Raw genomic sequence first — 20,925 nt, forward strand, 5'->3', positions numbered from 1 at the left:
AAATATTTCTCACCACACAACTTTTCTCTACTAAGCAAATAACAGGAAAGAAAAACAACAAAAGCTAAACAAGCCAATCGCTCTCTCTTTGGGATATGATTATTTCCCTTGTGCATGAAATATTCAACAACAACATAAGAAAAGGAAAAGATTTTTTTGTATTCTCCGTAAGTACACAAGCTGAGTTTATGGGTCAGATTTAACTGTGAACATTTATGTGCCTACATCCAGGCATCGTCATCTGATGTTTCACTGCTACTGGTTTCTGTGTCTGAATCCTCAAACTCTGCTTTGCACGTGCTTCTCCAAGAGGAGAACATGCTAGAAGTGCGGCTTTGCAAGAAGCCATTCTTCCCAAAGCCATTTCTTCTCCGCTGCTCTGTCTTCGTATGGAACTCTTTAAGCTCATCCTCTGTGAGGGGAAGGTAATTCTTGTCATTTTCAGGATACTTCTGCCATCCCATTGCTTTCCATAACCTGTGCTCTGCCTCCAGTGAGTGTGAGAGGACCTCCCCTTCCTCCTCTACAGGGAGAGGGAGACCATTCTGATGACAGCCTTCCTCTCCATTTTCCTTTGGTTCAGGTGTGCTGTTGTCCTCCAAATCCTCCAGCTTGTCACAGTCTCTGTTCTCTGAGAAGTCTCCATTCTGGTCATCCTTCAGAGTCTTCAGAAACTCCCTTTTCCTGTCGGTGGTTCGGCGGGTCAACTTGGTCAGACGAGAGGAGCTGATCTCAATGGGAGGAGTGGTGCTGGAGGGACTCTCTTTGGGAGAGCTTAAAACTGCACCACCAGCCAGTACTACTGGTTTGGTAACAGAGATTGGACTGGTAAAAGCAGACTCCCGGCTAGAGGAAAGGGATCCTGATTTGTGTTCCATTCTGTTAGCTTTCCATGCACTGGGCTTGGAGGGAGGTGGTGCAGGCTGAGGAACCAGGTTCTTATAGACACTTGGAGCCATGTTGGATGATTTGTTCCCGTTTGCACAGTGAGATCCTGGTGAGGTGAATGCAGCAGAGAAGGCAGCAGCAGGCTCTTTTTTGGAAACTTTTTTGGTAACTAGCATTTTGGAGGGTTGTTTGGCACCAGGTGGGTTTTCCCACACTCCAGAAGGGGTCCCAATAGATCTGCATGGCTGATTCTGTTTGCCAGCTTCTGGATTCAAAGAAGGGAAGTCTTCCTCTTCAAACTGCAACTTTTCCACCTTGTCTTCATTCCTTTCTTCCCTAATCTCTGCAGGTGGCTTTTCGTGAAAGGCACAGCCTTTCCTGGAGTGAAAGCTGCCATTCCAGTGACGATAGTTTCCTGCACCATCCCCACTACGCTGGCTCATGCCATCATGACCACGGGAAGAGCCATGCCAACCAGATAGGTTTCCTGTGATTCCAGCATATGCTCCCTTAGAGACACCCAAGTCAACAGAATCATGGCGAAACAGGGAGGGCTGGTGCCAGGAATCTCCTGTAGTTCGTAGAGGTCCATTGTTAAAAAATCCATCAGAGGAAGTATGTTGACGATGGCTTACTCCAAATCTACCGTCTCCTCGGGGTAGGTGCTCTCCGTGTTTTTCAAAGGTGGCTGTAGGTGACTTAACTGCCTGTGGTGTTGAAAAATTTAGCCAAGCAGGAGCAAAGTCATGCTGCGCCATTTCGGTCCAGTGTCTCTTTTCAGCAAGGTGAGGCATCAACCTCATGGCCAGGATCCCAGAGTGTAACCTCTGTGGTGTTGGGGTTATGCCCCAGCAGGTCCAGGAGTTCCCAAAGTTGTGGACGGAGTCGGCGAAGAAGGAATGACACGGAGACAGCGTTCAGTTGATCAGCAGCCTAGCCAGGTTCTCTAGTCAGGTTCGCCAGCCAGGTTCTGTCTTTATTGTCCTGTTACATCTGTATTTATACCAGTTGATTTTAATCCTATCCATTCTATTCCAAAAGTTAGGGCGTTTGTTAATCTAGTTCTGTTGAGTTTAATCCTGTCTAGGTTAATCTCTGTGTTCCATTATAAGGGCTATTCCAAGGTCACTGCTCTACTGAAAAGCTACAAGGAAGTGACTGAAGAAGAGTATCCTACCCAGTAAAGGTTATGGTCTCCCAGCCTCTCGCTGCTTGCCTTCCCTGGGACTGCCCTGTGTCGGTGGGTCTCCAGGGGTATAGGCTTTGGTGCTTTTCCTGGTGGGCAGACCCCTGGGGATGTGGGCCCAACAAGTCCCAAATTTATTGCCAACAGTCTTAGTCCAAGTTCTTCATAAGTAGTACATGGTATTTCTGTAACACTAGGGGGTTTAACTGATTTATTCTCTTCCTTAGTCCTATTAATTCCTAACTCCAGGGAAAAAATCCTCACCTGGGGAAACAACCTTTTTCGGGGAGGTGGTCTTGTTTAAAACACATAGCACTAAGAGGGGGAGCAAACATATTAAGAACAGTATGCCATATACGCCAGGTCCCTTGAAACATGCTGTGCAGATGTTTCTTCCCTGCAGCGACTGTGTCAAGCAGCAAGGATGGACCGGCTTCGAGCACTGTGGTCTTGTTTCCTGAACTCCTTGAGTCTGCCAGCTGGATTTCCCATGAGGTTCTCATTAGAAGGGTACTTAATAAGGCTGACCAGCAGCACACCTTATGATGAAGCACAAAGAAGCCAGGCTCTGCGTGGATCACTCTCTCAGTCCCCTCAATTTCTCATCTTAAACTACCTAGTTCCTGACACGGTTTCCAAAAGGGAAAAGGGGGGAGGGGGAGGAGGAAGGGGAAGATGAAAAAAGTATCTGTTACATTTAAAAACGGGGGGAAGGGGAAAGAGCTACATCTATGTTCACCTCATTCAACTTCCTCGAGTAATGGCTCCATGATGTTGTTTAAGTAGATAATACATGGATATTTGCACAGTAAGTACAAACACTGTTCATAACAAGGGCATAACTAGAAAGACAGGTGGACTTGCAAGGGCAAATAATTTCATCTAAGTGACAGATCAAAAATATAATATTAAAGAGCTATAAAAGGTCTTCTGAGCATTCACTCCAGTGGCAAAACATCCACATGAAAAACTCTTAATTTACAAATCTCATTATTCTTACACAGCTGCTGAAAATAGTGTGCAGCTATGCATTTACATTTGTTTTATTCTTCAAAATCCAAGGATATAAGAAATCTTGTTAAAAAAAAAAATCAGACAGGAACTTGATATACTTTTCCCTCCAAAGAATAGCAGCTTTCAAGGCAAATTTCTTGGTATAAAGCTCCCAAATGTATCTTCTATTTCTTTGGTCTTCACTATTTATAAATGCACAGCAAAATTAAAACAAGTAGAAAGATGGGGGTTAAGGAGTAGTCAAGGAAAAGGACAGTTCAAAGTGAGGTTTTCTTCTCTGCAGTTTTCTGTATTTCACTCGGTGTCTGAGGACTTGTCCTCAGCTTCCTGATCCCGCAGAGCTGGAGAGCCCACAACCATAACAAAGCTCTTCCCAAAATGGCTGCCCGGCCCACACTGCTGGCCCTGCTTTTAATTATTTTTTAAGTATATTTTTATTGATTTTTAGATAGAGAGGAAGAGAGAGAAAAACATCAATGAGAGAGAAACATCAATCAGCTGCCTCCTGTACAACCACAACCCAGATCTCTTGGTGCATGGTTCAATGCTCAACCACTGAGCCACACTGGCTGGGCTAATTCTTTTTGGTATATGTGCAGAAGTGCATATATGATAGATCACATATTAATTCTGATTTTATTTTTTTTAAAAACTGTCATACTGTTTTTCATAGTGGCTGTACCATTTTATATTCTCACCAGCAGTACATGAGCATTCCAATTTTACTGTATCTTCATCAATACTTGTTTTTTGTTGTTTTTTAATAGTAGCTAGCTTAATGGCCATTCTGAAATTCCAGTTTTGATAAGTGAGTAGGAGATGGAAGGGCTAATATTAAGCAGGTTATAAAGCATTCCCATATACTTGTATGAGACTTCTCTGGGTTGAGCCACACTTATGAACCAGGAGGTTGTGTTTCAATTCCTGGTCAGGGCACATGCCCAGATTGCGGGTTCCATCCCCAGTGTGGGGCATGCAGGAGGCAGCCAATTAATGATTCTCTCTCATCATTAATGTTTCTCTCTCTCTCTCTCTCTCTCTCTCTCTCTCTCTCTCTCCCCCTCTCCCTTCCTCTCTGAAATCAATAAAAATATATATTTTTAAAAATAGCACTTACTGGCCGTAGCCGGTTTAGCTCAGTGGATAGAGCATCAGCCCTCAGAATGAAGGGTCCTGAGTTCGATTCCAGTCAAGGGCATGTACCTCAGTTGCAAGTCTGTGTGGAAGAAAACCAATCCATGTGTCTTTTTCACATTGATGTTTCTCTGTGTGTCTCTCCTTCTCCCTTCCACTCTAAAAATCAATGGAAAAATATCCTCCTGTGAGGATTAACAACAACAACAACTAATTGGTTACCCTTGCTCCAACTGGAGAGGAAGTATACACAAAGCCTGTAAAGGATGGCAAGGGTTTCCCTGCCAAGTACAAGAAGAGAAGAGAGTCAGAGAGAATTTCATGCACAGTACTCCCTACCTGCACCACACACTTGGCATATAAATGTTCCAGATGACCCTGAGATACGGTTAGTGTTTCACTGTTTTGCACAGTTTCACTATGGAATTGCCTGCCAGAAGCAGATAAGCCACAGAAGGAAGAGTGGGAGGGATCTCTTCAGGAACTAGGCAATAGAACGGGGGAAACATGTATGGCTAACACTGACCAAAGGTAAAAATTAAAAGGATGAGATTGGAAGTGAAGCCTAGAAAAACTGACTTGCTTCTGTGATTCCCATTGCCAGTCCAAGATAATCACCAACAGAATATAAAATCAGTTCTTTGGGCTACTGCTCACTTCCCTTTCTCAAGTGCAGATGTCTTTGCTCTTCCTCCCCCAGGGCCTGGGATGGTCTGCTACTCTCTGACTGCCCACAGCCCCCTTCTGCAGGGTTTCACCCACCCGACACTCTCTCCTAGTTAAGCATTCAAAAAAATATTTATTGGGTACCGAAAACCATGGATGTCAAACTTGTTAACATTTTAAAAAATAAAATTGTGTTCAAAGCAAAATTAATGTCTCCCATAATGGTATACTAGTACCAAGGACAGGACAATGGAATCGGTCTGCCCCAGGTGCAAGCAATTCATCATAGTCTGTAGAGAATTTAAAAAATTTTAAATAATAAACTAAAATAAATAATAAACTCAAAGGTGCACTGCTTTTTATTTTCCCCATGCTCTGTCAACTCTAAACAATGTCAATGATAAAATACTCCTCCCACCCAAAATATCTTTTGTTGGTCCAAGTTCCAAACAATTGCTGTGGTTACTGTTGAGTTTTAATAATACATATATCATCTTCAAATATATAAAGAATATATTATTCTTTAACAAACATTGTATTCAACATGGAAGTCAAGTCAAAGAACTCCCATTTCTTCAGAGACTCAGCTGCCTACATTCATTTTGAGAGTAAACTCAGAATGACTCAGAATCCTTTGAGCTTGCCTAGGGGCAGTTATGTCTCCAACCTTTAGGGAATGGCAGCTTTAAAAGTATAAAACAATGGATTCAAAGCAAACAATAATTGTGAAGAAAAAAAGGTAAACTTCAGTTACTTCAATTCTGCCTCTGGATATAATAGAACAGAGTACTGTACATGATAGTATAAAATAGTTTCCCTTCTCTCAAGAAATCATGAATGTATTGTATGTATTTATATATGTGTGTGTGTGTGTGTATTTATATATATATATATATGCAGCTAAAATATTTTTGTTCTGTAACATGTTTTATTTTTATTTGTAATTTATTTATTTGCATGATTATATACTATATTAAATGTAATTAAATTTTGTCTATGTTTCTGGATGTTATTTTTATTCACTTCATATCACAATTATTACTGAAATACATTTTTCATCTGTAGTTTATTAAAAATAATCAGTGCTAGGTGTCAAAAATATTAGACACATGACAGCTCTTACTACGTTTTTCTAATTTGTGCATGACTCATGCTTCAATTATCCAACAAAGCACCTGATGTCTGCCAGGCACTGGGCTCAGCTGTGGACTACAAGGGCCAATAAAATACAGATCAAGCCTTGAGGTTAGTGTCTCTGGGACTGTCAAATTGGAAAGGCCCAGGATATGGCTAGTGTATGCAGCTGAACTGAATATACTGATCCAAGTCTAACTTACTTGGGAATGAATTCTAGACAACCCAAGACTAAGTCGATCAAGGTGCTTATTTCATTCATGTTTCCATAAATGAGAGGAAGGCCTGATGTTTTTATACCTACTTAAAAAGGCATTTAGGAACCTTTTCTAATCCAGTTCTGTGATTATGTTTAAGAAATGCCCACCATCCTTTTGTTATGTCAATAAACACACAATAAATAAAGTAGCTTTATGCACATCAAACATGAATAGACCCAATTCCCATAATTATTATGAGTATTCTTTGTTGAAAGATAGAAAGATATAGAGAGTTTCCTGTGGTTCCCTGCTATCTTGATGATGAGAAAAGATGAGAGAAGTAACAAGCCTAAAATAAAATAGTTTGAGGACACATAGAGCCAAAGGGTAGAGGAAATTTTCAATGTATTTTTATTTTTTCCATGCATCTCTTTCTCTCTCTCTCTCTCTCTCTCTCTCTCTCTCTCTCTCTCTCTCTCTCTCTCCCTCCCTCCCTCTCTCTCTCTCTCTCATACACACACACTCACACACACACACCTCATTCCTTAAGGAAATCAGAATGACCTCAATTCTTTAGAAGAAAGAATCATCCAACTGAATGTAAAATATAGGAAGGTTGATTACTGCTGAGCAATTAAGGACTAAGCATTTTCTCTTTGGAACAATCTTCTCTAACTGTGATTAACCTGAGACTCCCATATGCTCTCTCTTTCTTTTCTTTCTTTCTTTCTTTCTTTCTTTCTTTCTTTCTTTCTTTCTTTCTTTCCTTCCTTCCTTCCTTCCTTCCTTCCTTCCTTCCTTCCTTCTTTCCTTCCTTCCTTCCTTCCTTCCTTCCTTCTTTCTTTCTTTCTTTCTTTCTTTCTTTCTTTCTTTCTTTCTTTTTTCTTAATGGACTTTGGCAGAGGTTTCATTTTCTATCAAATAGTGCACCTTGCAACCTTCTGTGAAGAACTATACAGGTGGTCCAAGGGGTAATGAGATGAAATTGAGCAAAAGAAATTTTAGGTTGAAAATCATAGAAAAAATATACCTGCAGCTAGTCCCATAATTCTATGGAATAATCTCTCAGGGCAACCAAACCGGTAATGGCCCCATCACTTGTATAACTCTAAATGAGGATGAAAAAAAATATTTGGGAGCATTTTATAAGGAACCAACCTGTATTGGAAAAAGACAGATAAAATGACCTAATTTTCCATCTGTAATTTTTATGATTCTGCCTTGAAAGCCCTCTTCAAACAGAGTATCTGACAGTTTGGGTATGCAAGACAAAAACACACAAAAATGCTATTTGGCCAACTCTTCAAGGCAAGAGTCAAAGAACTTCAAAGGAAAATATTTTTGACAATAAAAATCATACTTGCCTGGCCGGTGTGGCTCAGTGGTTGAGGGTCAACCTATGAACCAGAAAGTCACGGTTCAACTCCAGGTCAGGGCGCATGCCCAGGTTGCAGGATCGATCCCCAGTGTGGGGCATGCAGGAGCTGCTGGTCAATGATTCTCTGTCATTAATGATGTTTCTCTCCCTCTACCTTCCTCTCTGAAATCAATAAAATATATATATATATATATATATATATATTAAATCAGAATTAAAATTATGATAAAGTACGCATACTTATTTCATACGCATTTATGTACTTATCCTATATAATAAAAGCATAATATGCAAATCGACCAAACGGCCAAACAGTGGAATGACCATCCAGACAACCATCCAGGACAACTTTATGACACCCACTGGTGCCAGGCCAGCCAATGTGGGTACAGGGGCCCAGCCATCGCCCCATGATTGTCCCACAGAGAAAGGCCCAGGACACTGGCTGGCAGGGTGATTAATCAGGGGGCTCCACAATTGCCCCAAAGAGAGAAGCCCAGGCCACTAACTGGCAGGCTGTGGTGGGTGGGCAGTCTTGGGTGCCAGAGGGAAGTCAGTGCCGGCAGCCTGGGGAGGGAAGGCCTACTTTTGCACAAATTTCGTGCATCAGGCCTCTAGTTTAGTACATGGGGCTTACTTTAAGATCAAAATTTGAATGTGTTTCCATTTCAATTTGTCCGTTCAACATCTCTGTCACCGCAGCTGATGCTGATATTGACACTTTCCGTTAAGGGTCAAATTCAATGTTTTAGGCTGCAACAGGAAATATCACTCAGCACTAGAATATATAGGAAAATCAGGATATTTTCAAAGATGTAATACAGGAAATCAACCAGAGAATATTCAAATAGTCACAATGTGTGTAACATTTTAAACATTTTCTTCCTTTTTTAAACAAATGCTGAGCAAAGTTTCCTGTGTTTTAAAAGCAACATCAATGAACTCTAAAAATCACAAGTCCCACATACTTACAATACCTTCTCTTCATACTTAACTCCCCTGGCTTTCTGAGGTTCCCAGGGCTTTAAAGATGGGCTGTAGAGCCCTTCTACGTATTTATGTTTAAAATCCTGTCTTCAGCCCATTGGTGTGGCTCAATGGTTGAGTGTCGACCCGGGAACCAAGAGATCATGGTTCGATTCCCATGACACATGCCTGGGTTGTAGACTCGATCCCCAGAAGGGGGCGTGCAGGAGGTAGCCGATAGATGATGTTTCTCTCTCATCAATGTTTTTTATCTCTCTATCCCTCTCCCTTCCTCTCTCTAAAAAATCAGTAAACACTTATTTTTTAAAATCCTGTCTTCATGAAGCAGATATAAAGTAATATCAGCCATTAATATTAATAACTTGCTCCTTTGAATTCCTACTGTATGTAGAGAAATTAAGTAACGAGAGGTAAGAAACCTATTTGTTGTTCTTGGGAGGCTTATAAATTAGGTGGAAAGGGATTGTGTAATGCTTAAAACATAAATAATCATACAATGTTATCTATTTTTCTTATCTATAAAATGGAAGTAACAGTATTTGCCTTGTGGTAAGGATTAGAAGGAGTGATTATTGCAAAGCACTCAGCACAGTCTTTGGCACACAGAAGTGTTATATCAAAGGTTATTGTCATTGTAGGAGAATGGCCAGATAAGTTTTTAAAATAAAGTCCAGCTCAAGAAGTGGGGAGAAGCAGAGGTCAAGGGAAGGTGAGGCAGTCTGTGGCAACCCAGGAAAGTTTCTAGGGCAAAGCAGAACTTAAACCAGGCCTTGTAAAATGAGGAATACCAGCCAGAAAGCAAAAAAGTCCCCGTTCACTTCCAAAAATGGCAATTGGCAGGACTATCTGAGGCGATGACACATTCTTTCAAACTTCTTTCTTGAGTGAGCGTATGGCCTGATTTCCTGTATCTTTTAAACCTGTTTTTCCAGGTAAGGGTAAACATCAGAGCATTCGCTTCTTTACAGTTTAGTCCTAATCCAATTTTGTTCCATTTCAAACTCCTTTACAGCCTACCCCAAGAGCACTCACCAGTCAATACTTCCTGAAAAATATCTGTGGTGCTACCCGAAGACCCTCGGAGAACCACAGGAAATAGGATTTAAGAGTGGACTTAAGCCACATTTCAACATAAGTCAAAGCTAACCAGGTGATTCCTTTCTAGTCATTATGGACCAGTGACAGCCCCACACCCTTTGAGTCAATGGGAAGTCATTTCTTCATTCACTTTTGGGAAATGCTGCCAGTGATTCAGCACCACAGGCTGGTTCACTGGGATGTCATAAGGGGTATTTCCCACAGCAGCCTCCCCACCTCCTCGGTGAGAGGCAAGTTTCCCACGCCCCAGTGTTACCCATGAGCACCTCTGCTATGATAGGAGAGTGTCAGAGGGTCAAGAGCAGTTTCTCCTTTATCAACATTATTGAGATTCTAAAATTCTAGAAGGTTCTTTCAGTAATATTGTATAATTTATTATCCACGCTGGGAACTATTTGAGAATAAAATGTGGCACTATTAATAACTGTGCTGGAATGGCAGATGTAAACGGAGAATGTTCCAGGCAAATTGGATATGTGTTCATCCTCTCTCACGGTCTTGGGGCCCTGTTTTCTTTTTTAAAATTAAATTTATTGGGGTGACATTAGTCAACATGAACATATAGGTTTCAGGTGTGGGTTCTATGTTAGGGCCCTGTTTTCTAAGAATAAAGACATCCTTCAAGCATTTATTAGACATCTACTCTGGCCCAGACACTATAATGTAGCCTAAAAATACCATACTAACTGTCTTTGGCCTAGAGGGCTCAGACTGGTGGGGAAACAAACACATAAATAGGCATTTGTAAAACACCATAGAGATCAAACTACCTGATCTGGGGAGGACCTAAGGCAGCTTGGGGAGTAAGATAAGATTTCCTGAAAGAAATGTTGATCTTCCTATAGGCAATGGAGAAAAGTAACTGAATTCTAGGCTGTCATTGAAAAAGAAAAATCTATATATATATATAAAAGCCCAGCAACCTGAATGGTGGAATGACCAGAACGACCAGAATGACTGGAGGCTATGATGGGCACTGCAGCAGCCAACCAGCCTGATCTAGGCCCTGATCGGCCCCCTCCCCCTGGTTGGCCCGGCCCCCAACACCCCAATCAGGGACAGGGCCAGCCAGCCAACTGCCTGCAGCCCCTCCCCCTGCCAGCTCGGCCCAATGGGCCCCTATCGGGGCAGGCCAGCCTGATCTCATCCATGCACTAATTCATGCACTGGGCCTCTAGTACCTAATATTTATCAACCACTTGCTATGTATTAGGTCGCTTTAAAAGATATCTCATTTAACTCATAGTACTTCCATTTTACAGGTAAAGAAAAAAAGCATGGAAATAGTAATTTCCAAGGTATGAAAGTTTTAAAACAGTAAAAGAATCTATGTTCTCATTCCTTGAATTTTGCTTTGACCAAGAGTACAATGGAAGGGACACTGTGACTTCCGAGGCCAGGTCATAAAAGGCCAAGGAGCTTCCACTTGGTTTGCTAGAACACATGTATTGGATACCTGAGCTGCCAGCAAAATGCCCAACTATCTGGAGATTGCGATGCTGGAGTGGCCACACGGAGGTACTCTGGTCAACAATCCCAGCTGAGCCCATCCTTCAGCCATCCCACCCAGGAACCAGACATGCAAATCATCTTGGAAGTGGATCCTCCAGACCCAGCAGAGAATAACTCTTCCTACTGGCCCTTTCCTAGACCCTCAGAATTTGTGGTCTTAAAATCATTATTGTTTTGTACCATTAAGTTTTGGGTGGGTTCTTTCACTATAATAGTAAATGTATCAAAAAAACACATGCCTAAGCAGATGATAAAAAAGAATTCAAATCCAGATAATGTGGCATCAAAAAAACGATTCTTAATTGTTGCTTCCCAGCAAGTCTTTTTTAATACATACAAGTACCTGTGGTAGCTGACATAGAAAGTTCAGTGAAGAAAGTGACTAGAGATGGATTTGGAGAGAAAACAAGAATCCACTAGGTTATACAGGCTATCCCCCAAAATTTATACACACTTTAATAGCTGATAGCTCATTTTTGAAAATGAAACATATTTTCCTAAATACTGCCTTTATAATTATTTAAAGTGTGTGTATACATTTTTGGGGTCACCCTATAAAAAATGTTAGAAAACACATTAAGGAGTTTGGAGCAGTAGGAAGCCATGAGAAATTTTACAGCAGTAGAATGTTGTACTCAGCTTTGTGTTTTAGAGGGATCACTCTGGAGTTTATGTGAAAGATAGTGAGAAGAACAAGATTGTCGGCATTTAGGAGCCTATTAAAGCAGTTCAGGTAAGAAAGAAATCAATGGCAGTGGCAGAACAGATGAGGAAGGCAGATGAAATCAAGAAATGGCAGGTAAACAGAGGACCATTGTTGAACATTATTCTTGTTTAGTCCATAAAATATTCTGTAATCATTCCACTACCAAGCCTGGAGCTGGAGAGAAATTAAAATAGGTAAGATAATTAGGAAATACCTCTAGAGATGCACTATAGTGAATGCTCAGGGCCACACTTGCCCTGTAAATGGAAAGTATAGCTGCAGCTCCCCTTGCTTTCCCTTCCTTCCTGTCCCTTACCTTGCACATGGTAGAAGAGGGACAAAGCATAACAGGAAGTTAGTTAGAGATGGTTATTTTGAGAAAATATAACTATATTATCAATAATGAGAGCCAGGTTTCTCACTGTGAAAAAAAGTTAAAGAAAGGTTACTCGTTGTTTAAAAAAAAAAAAGTTAACAAAAGGGGAAAATTAGAAATAACCCTGAGATTATAAACTGGTATAAACTGGAATTGGAAATATTGGAGTGAATTTATACTTTAGATAGATGATGGGTAAATGGATAGCATATCGGTAGAGAGCTATAGATTTATGTGTATTAAAATATATACATACAGCCCTCCCAGGTGAAGCTCAGTGGTTGAGCCTCAACCCAGGAACCAAGAGGTCACCCGTTTCATTCCTGGTCACTGTGTATGCTTGGGTTGCGGCTCAATTCCCGATGGGGGACACATGGGGGTGGGGGGCAGCCAGTAGATGATTCTCTCTAAGTTATTGTATATATATATATATATGTGTGTGTGTGTATATATATACATATATATATATATATTAATTTTAGAGAGGAAGAGAAAGGGAGAGAGAGATAGAAACATCAATGATGAGAGAGAATCATGGATTGGCTGCTCCCTGAACATCCCCTATTGGGGATCGAGCCTGCAACCCAGGCATGTGCCCCAACCAGGAATCGAACTGTGACCTCCTGGTTCACAGGTTGATGCTCAACCACTGAGCCACATCTGCCAGGCTTATCATTGATGTTTTTATCTCTCTCTCCCCCTCTCCCTTCCTTTCGGAAATCAATAAAAATATATTTAAGAAAATTATATATATATATATATATATATATATATATATATATATATATATGTATATATATATATATATATATATTCAGTTTTATTTCCCAGGAGGATCTAGAATCAGTGACACCCCAGTAGCAATGAGCATTCTGAGAGCAGGTTCTGGTTTCCAAATAACATTCTACACTAAAAGGCACCACAACTACTTAAACAATTGACTCCAGTACTTGGATGGGGAAGATACACATTGGGTTGAATTATCCCATCCTGGAAAGTAAGACAGTGCTCAAATAATAATGATATACACACTGCAAAAAATACATGGGAGCCAGTTTATAGGGTTTTTGACTGGCCAATGCTGGAAAACTTTGAACATCATAATAAATAATGATAGTCATAAATCACAATTCATTGAATAACATAAGAATCCATAAACCTATACTGATATAAATAAATAATTGAATGAATAAATAAAAGAGAAGGAAAAGATCTATCCAAGAGTAGAACACCAACTAATGAATGATGAAAGTAGAAAAAAAAATCGCCATTTGACAGACATATAGTAGTCATTAATTCAGAAAAACCTCAGGAAAGAATTCTAAGGCTGGTGAGTGCAGGTGTAATGAGTTTGAGGCTTCTGCATAATTTTGAAGTATCTCAGCACATTTTTTTAATTGGGTAAGGGAAAGATGGTGATTTTAAAGTGGAGAAAGCAGGCACCTTGAGCAGGTGGTCAAGAATGGCATCACCAGCTTTGGGATGAATGGCTGTCCTGCGCCTCCACCATGTGATCAACTTGGAAAGAGCACAGCATCATTTCTAGGGTCTTCCTGCCAGGAATGGATGATCTGAGTCTGGTCATAATAAAATCTTAGAAAGGACCAGATTGAAGGACATTCTACCAAATGAAATGTCTGTACTCTTTAATCAGTCAAGGTTATGAATCACAGGGAAAAAAAACTAAAAAAAAAAAAAAAAAGCTCCAGATTCAAGAAGACTAAAGCAAAGGAGGAAAAAGACTGAAGAGTGGTAAAAATTAGTGTAATGTAAATTTCAGGACCATAAAAGAAAAAAACACTATTGGGGAAGCTGTCAAAATTAAAATGGTTTCTATGGATTGAAAGGTAGCATTGTATCAATTTCCTGATTGGAGGATTGTTTGGGATTAAAAGGAGGGCGTCTCTATTTTAGACATTATATCTACATGAATTATAAAAGACCTTGGAACTGTTTTCGCAACCTTTCTGTAAGTTTGAAATAATATTTTTTTAAAAAGCTCAAAGAAAAGTTTAAAAAATTAGGGGAAGAAATTTACAAATCTTATAGAGAGGGGTTCCCTAATTCTTTAAGTGGCATATTTTGCCAGCCAATCTGGGAAAGGGTGGAAATTATTGTTTGCATCTGTCAAAAAGCTTCCGTCATAACAGGAGCTATAATAAAAGGGCTTTAACTCATTATTTAAATATATATATAAATTAGCCTGTTATAATAATGTTATGGTCACAAGGAAACTCCTCTAATATGTGAAAATGATTAAGGTCCCTAGCTGGTTTGGCTCAGTGGATAGAGTGTCAGCCTGTGGACTGGAGGGTCCCAGGTTCAATTCCAATCAAGGGCACATGCCCAGGTTGTGGACTCAATTCCCAGTAGAGTGTGTGCAGGAGGCAGCCAATCAATGATTCTTCTCATCATTGATATTTCTATCTCTCTCTCCCTCTCCCCTCCTCTCTGAAATCAATAAAAAATATATTTAAAAAAAGATTAAAGACTGTTTCATAGGTATCAAACTCTATGCAGTTTTGACTCACAGATATCATTGGCATTTGAATTCATTTTTTTTAAAAAAAGAAAGAAAAGTTAATGGTTTTCAAATCTTCCCAGAGTTTTGGGGAGATGATTCAAGTGTTTTACAGATATTGAGTTCAAATTTTATTATAAAATTACACCTTCTAATAAATAAACAGAAAATTTAAAAATACAAAAATACATCAACAGCATATAAAAATTATAATTTAAAAAGAAAATATACACTACACTGAAATATGCTCCATAGTGAATAGGAAGCCACCAATATGTTAACATAAGCCATCTCTATAGAAATATTTGAATGTGTCATTTATTAATAAGGTATAGCGCTGAATTTTCTCTTTTAATTCAGGACAGATTTTGTCTGCATAGCTAAAACTGTAAATTCAGATTCTAATCCTTATCAGCAAGAACTGTAACTTTTCTTGAATCAATTCTATTTTTCAAATAAAAATATAGAAGTAATTTGAATAATAAAACTGATTTAACCCTGCAATTTTCTTTCCTAACTCTTGATTTTGAATACCAACATTCTTAGACAGTTGGTTAACATGATTGACTTTATAATAAGCAAATACTATGAATTAACCCCACAAACAAGCAAATTTGTTTTAATCTATTCTATATGCTGATTTTTTTCCAACAGATGTCTAAGAAAGAAAAGAGTTTTGCTTTTAAAAAAAAAAAAGAAACAAACAAAAAATATTGAAAATCACTTGTGTAAGATATTGTTTTAAATTAAATCACGGGAAAAGATATATTTCTTCTTTTATTTTGCTAGATAATCAGTAAGAACAAAATATAAAGGCAGCTCACCCTAGAGAAGTGTGCCCCTAATCTTTTAAATGGGTGGGAATGACTGACAATGAAACACAATGTATGTCAATTGATGCCTTTAGCTCTTTTGTGATACAAAAACCTGCGTTGTTTACATCATGCAAATCCAAGTGGGTAGCTGTAAACACTCTTTCAACATCTGAGAATCATGTGCCCAGTGAATTGCTTTCTCCAACACTTGAAGATATAATGCAACAAAGGAAAACAGTAAATAAAAACAAGAACTATTTTGTTATAGAATTATGCATCATCAAGTGCTCCCAAGAGCATTAAACCATTGCTTTTCAACGGGGGTGATATTGCACCCCATCATCTCCCCCAACATTTGGCAATCTGAAGACACCAGATGGCCATCATTGGGGAGATGCCATGGCATGTAAGAGATAGAGTACAGGAATACTACTAAATACCCTACAGTGCATAGGGAAGTAGCCTACAACAAAGAACTGTTCAGCTCAAAATATCAATAATGCCAAGGTTGAGAAATCTTTCCCTAGATCACATACTATTTTCTCACAGAAGAGTCAATAGTGAATTTTTAGACTGCTCTCGATTCATACCTGGTCTTCTAAATTCTTTTCCTTTATTCTCCCCTGTTTCTTCATAGTTCTCCAATGATGGATTGTCCTTTCAACTTCACTTCCTGGTTAACTCAGAAATGAGACTTATTATGCTCTACTGCTTTTTAAATGGTATCTTTTTACCCACCTCCCCAAGAATTCAAAACTCTTTACTCATCCTTGTGATATCACTGTAATTAGCTAGTTATTAATAAAAGGAAGAAGAAAACTCGAGGCCAGACATTATAAGCATGGCCATCTGGGCAGCTTCACCAGGAACCTGTAAGTTTGCACTCCCCAGAGAACCACTGGTCCATTTCTTGCAAAACACTGGGGAAAGGGACTGACCAAAAGGGAGATGGTCACGTGTGCAGTAAAGTTGGGGTGACGTAGAGAAGGTGCTTGTCAGTCAAACCTGGGAATAGAGTTCATGGGCTAGACTCGGGAGCAGGTCCACTGCAAGCCTGTGAAAATCTGGGGATACATAATCCCAAAACAAAGGAGCTCGTGTTCTTGGTGCCCATGGCTCTCTGGTTCCTTTGGTTTTGCTCCTGCCCATATTCCCTCCATAGCCATGTGGCCTTGCGGACTCCACACACAATCGACTGATGAACTGCAGAGCGGTACACAAACAAAGCTAGCCTGATGCTGGATTGGACTGCGTCACAAGGGAAACTCTGGGCAACAGCTTTAATCCTAGCTCTGGTGAAGCCATAGCTACACTTCTTCTATGGTGGGACAGAGGGAAATGGGACCTTGGAAACTCACGGCTTTAATTTCACAAAAATAAAGCCTTCTACAATATCTCATCCTCCTGTGTGAGTCTCAGAAAATTATTTTTCTCAGGACATGGCAAGAAGCCCACTTCCCCAGGCAACAGGTGGGGACAGGGAGTGCTCCCCACCAATAACACTTGTATTTAAAGAGACATGACAGTAGTGGAAAGTTCTTCACACACACACACACACACACACACAGTAATAAAAAGTGCAAGCTTCAGTTTTTTAGGTCAAGAAACTTGGCTCTTTTAATTAGACTATAATATATCTTTTCAGAAAATAGTGATTTCCATCTTGTTTCCAAGAATTTCTGGCATTGTTTTCTTTTAAGACCCCTATAGGCTCTGTTTTAAAATACTTTGTCTAACAAACTGTATTTAATCACCTATTTATCAAAGACATAATTGTTAGACCCACTGAACAATAACCTATCTGCTGCCATGGGACATAACATAATTATTGCAAAGAATCTTTATGTAGAATAATTGACTAGTATAACCCTATTGATGATAAACATATGATTTCTATCAGATTTATGGAAAAGTTGGCAATAGTTTGAAGTTTGTCATTTCTACCTTCATTTATTCACATTTACCAAACTCTTTAAGAGATTAATTAATAAAATGATTTATACAATCAATTTATCCAAGAGCACTAAAACTAATGCAAAAGAATAGAGCTTGTAATGTATCCTGAGATTTCCTTCTTGTTTGGGGTTTATATGGAATATTGGTGAGAAACAAGTTAAGGCAAAGAAGGTTAAAAGGTTTCCCAAGGATAATTCCACTAAATTGGTGGTCATATAGAATTATTTCTAGGGTAAATTTAGTCCAGGGAATCAACACTTCATTTGGAAACAGTTGTCCCTGGTCATTGGCAAGAGAAACTGGGAAGTAATTCTGTACTCCAACCAACTCCTGCCCTTAATCCATCCTTACCTCACATAGTCAAATTATAACACCATTGAGTTGACTTCAGTTTCTCTACATCACATTATGGTCATGAATTCTTTGAGAACACACCTGTACTCTAAGTGAAGAGTTGGAAGACATCCTTTACCAGAAAGGTGGGTTTCACATGAATAGTTTCACCAATTCTGTGATTTTTACTATATTCAACCATGGAGAATGTGAACTTCTCTTGACCTGGTTCCCACATTTAGGAACTATCTTACTGCAGCCCTCTATTTAAGTACACTGACAACATAAAACACTCAACTAAAAATGCTATTTTATGTGTAACTCTATGGATAAGCACAACTTCATTATGCCCCAAACAAACATCTGTGCCCTCATCTGTATGTGATCTTTCCAGATTCTCAACTTTTAATAATAGCAGGATGGATGGCTTTTCCTTTTCACAAGTTATCAGTGTTGACCAGACACAATAGAATTCATTTTAATTAAATGTCTCTGAAATCAAGTGGTTTTCCATCAATTTCCTTCTGAACTGTGTGTGACCTGCTGATACTTCTCAACAATACACAATACTGACATGTTTCATTGGCTATTTCTTCTAGGTCAGGACTAAGATTTAAGATTGAGATTTATTGACCAAACATTTTGTAGAAATCCGTATGCTAGGTTTTTATTATCTATCTCATCCCTTGTTCACCTTTGTCCCAAGCAGCTTGAGATCACTTTGAATTTTGGAATCTAGATTCCTCAATTATTAGAACAAGACTTGCAGCAGTCAGCACCTTCAGTTACTTTCCACTTAACTGATTTCTTGAGAGATTTAGAAATGACAAACTAATGGTCTTTCTTTATTAAACAATTCTAAAATAGCAATGACCTTAAAATGCTTTTTAATATATAAGCTTGGTTTGAATTTCATGAGATAGCGGAACATTTGTTTGGGATTCCACAACTAGTAAGTTTTCATCTGGAAACATAATTTTAGGGAATCACAGTTATCTTTACCATTTTTAAAAAATCCCTAACACATTTAAGGCCAAGGTTCTTCACCAGTAGAGTCTGCATTAATCAGGTTTCATAGTAGAGCTTGATGATGTGGCTCTAGTTAATAGCAGATGCGTTCCACCGAAGATATTCTCCTACAAAAGTTCAATTCTGAAGAAGAAAGTATCTTTTAATGTGGTAACCTCTTACAACTTTCTGATTCACTGGAGGTAAGGGGCCATTTTTCCAAATAGGGACAAAAAAAAAAAATCAAAGTGATCTCTACTTTATATATTGAAAATGTATTAAATATGTATATATTTAGTCCAAGGGATCAGCATCTCATTAAAACTGGTCATTTCTGGCTAATATTCTGGAATATAAATATATATTCATCTTCACCCAGCAGTGAACAGTGAAAGACTGTAACAGAAGTTAACTAGTCAGTGATCCAGAGCTCAGATTCTACAAGAAATGTGTAGGAGCTCATAATCCATCCCCAGAGGTCCATATCACAATAGAAGGTACCACCACCACCAGCTGTCTAATAGAGGAGACCTGCAGCAATAGAAGAACAAGCATTTTATTTTTTTAAGAAAGAAAAAAAGAATTTTAAATTTTGGTAAAAATCAAGGCAACATGTATATCTTTCAAAGGGATTACTGTTGACTTGGAGCAGGTTATGTAATCTCTTTGACCCTTCCTTATCTTATCTTTAAAATGGAAAAGTAGAATGCCTAGAATATTGTGAGAATTAAATAAGATTTGAAAGAACTACTAGCATAATACCTGCCCTCCAAAAGAGGTTGCTTCAAAGTCAGTGTGAATATAAATTAGCACACTTAACAAAACATTATCTTTGCATTTAACTATTTGAGGTAAAAATAAGATGAATGTTAGAGTTGTTTTTTTAAGAGATGGGTAGAATAGAAGAATAGGCAAGTGATTGAGGGCTGCTCTGAGAAGAGTGATTGGAGCTTAATCTACTTTCCCTGATGAGGTCATCTATACAATGGAGAAAGCATCCCCTTGTTTGTAAAGTGATTAGATTGAAAGGACCAGCCATTGTTTGTTGAAATATTTCTTTTCACTCGTAGACCTCCAATCTTTGCTTTTATATGTAGTCTGACAAGTGAAGTGGAATGCCAACAACCTTCTCTCAACAAACTAAGAGGGGACAGAGCTGAGAAGAAAAGAAATGTACTTAAAGAAACGGTCCAGGACTTCACAAAGATGGCACCCACTTAGGAAAAACCAAATAAACTTTAGTCGTAGCAGCGGCAGGCCAGCTTGCCTGCCATTTCCACAGGGTGAAATTGGGATCTATCCCAGTTGGATCCAATTGATGCTAACAAATTAATACTGATTGGTTCACTCAGCTCACCTAGAAACATACAAAAGTCAGCTGCTAAAAGCTAATAGGTCTTAGATCTTCAAATAATTCCCTGAGGGTACCAACTACACCAAAACCACTAATTGATCTAATATGTGTAGATGGGCAATGGTCACCAGCAAGATTTATAGATACACTAGAGGCCCAGCTCACAAAACCATGTGCTGGTAGGGTCCCTAGGCCTCGCCTGTGATCAGGGCCATCTTCTGTCCCTTGCCAGTCCCCAGGACCGCCCTGCCGCAGCCCACCCCAGTTCCCCTTCACCATCCAGCTATCAGAGCCTGGGCTGGGGGGAGGAACCAAGAGGTCTGCCTTCCACCTGCTTGCCAGTCCCCAGCCCCACCTCCCCCAACTGCCACCCACCCGGTTCCCCCGTGGTTCTCGGTGGTTCTCGTTGGCCATCCAGCGATCAGAGCCTGTGGGCTCGGGGGAGGGACTGAGAGGTGGTCAGTACACCTCATAGCGACTGGTCAATCGGTCATTCTGGTCGTTATGCTGTTATGGTCGCTGGCCTTTTATTATTTAGGATTATCTACATGTCCTAAATTAACTGCCATTGCTTCCCACAAACTTCTATTCTCCCAACTCTGATATTAGCATTGGAAAACAGTTGGCTATCTTTTCCAGCCACTAAATTCTGATAACCA

General features: G+C 39.4%; 1 protein-coding gene across 1 annotated transcript; it reads right to left on the reverse strand.

Annotated features, from left to right (window-relative positions):
- Positions 1 to 221: 221 nt before the first annotated feature.
- On the reverse strand, positions 222 to 1,691 carry LOC308521424 (vasculin-like protein 1; the record flags this gene model as incomplete). Its single annotated transcript, XM_081094446.1, has 1 exon — positions 222 to 1,691. The coding sequence occupies one exon, from the start codon at positions 1,689 to 1,691 to the stop codon at positions 222 to 224; it is 1,470 nt and encodes a 489-aa protein (XP_080950572.1).
- Between the last annotated feature and the right edge of the window lie 19,234 nt (positions 1,692 to 20,925).

The sequence above is a fragment of the Myotis nattereri genome (genome assembly GCF_964212035.1).
Source record: "Myotis nattereri genome assembly, chromosome: 6".
Classification (NCBI taxonomy): Eukaryota; Metazoa; Chordata; class Mammalia; order Chiroptera; family Vespertilionidae; genus Myotis; species Myotis nattereri.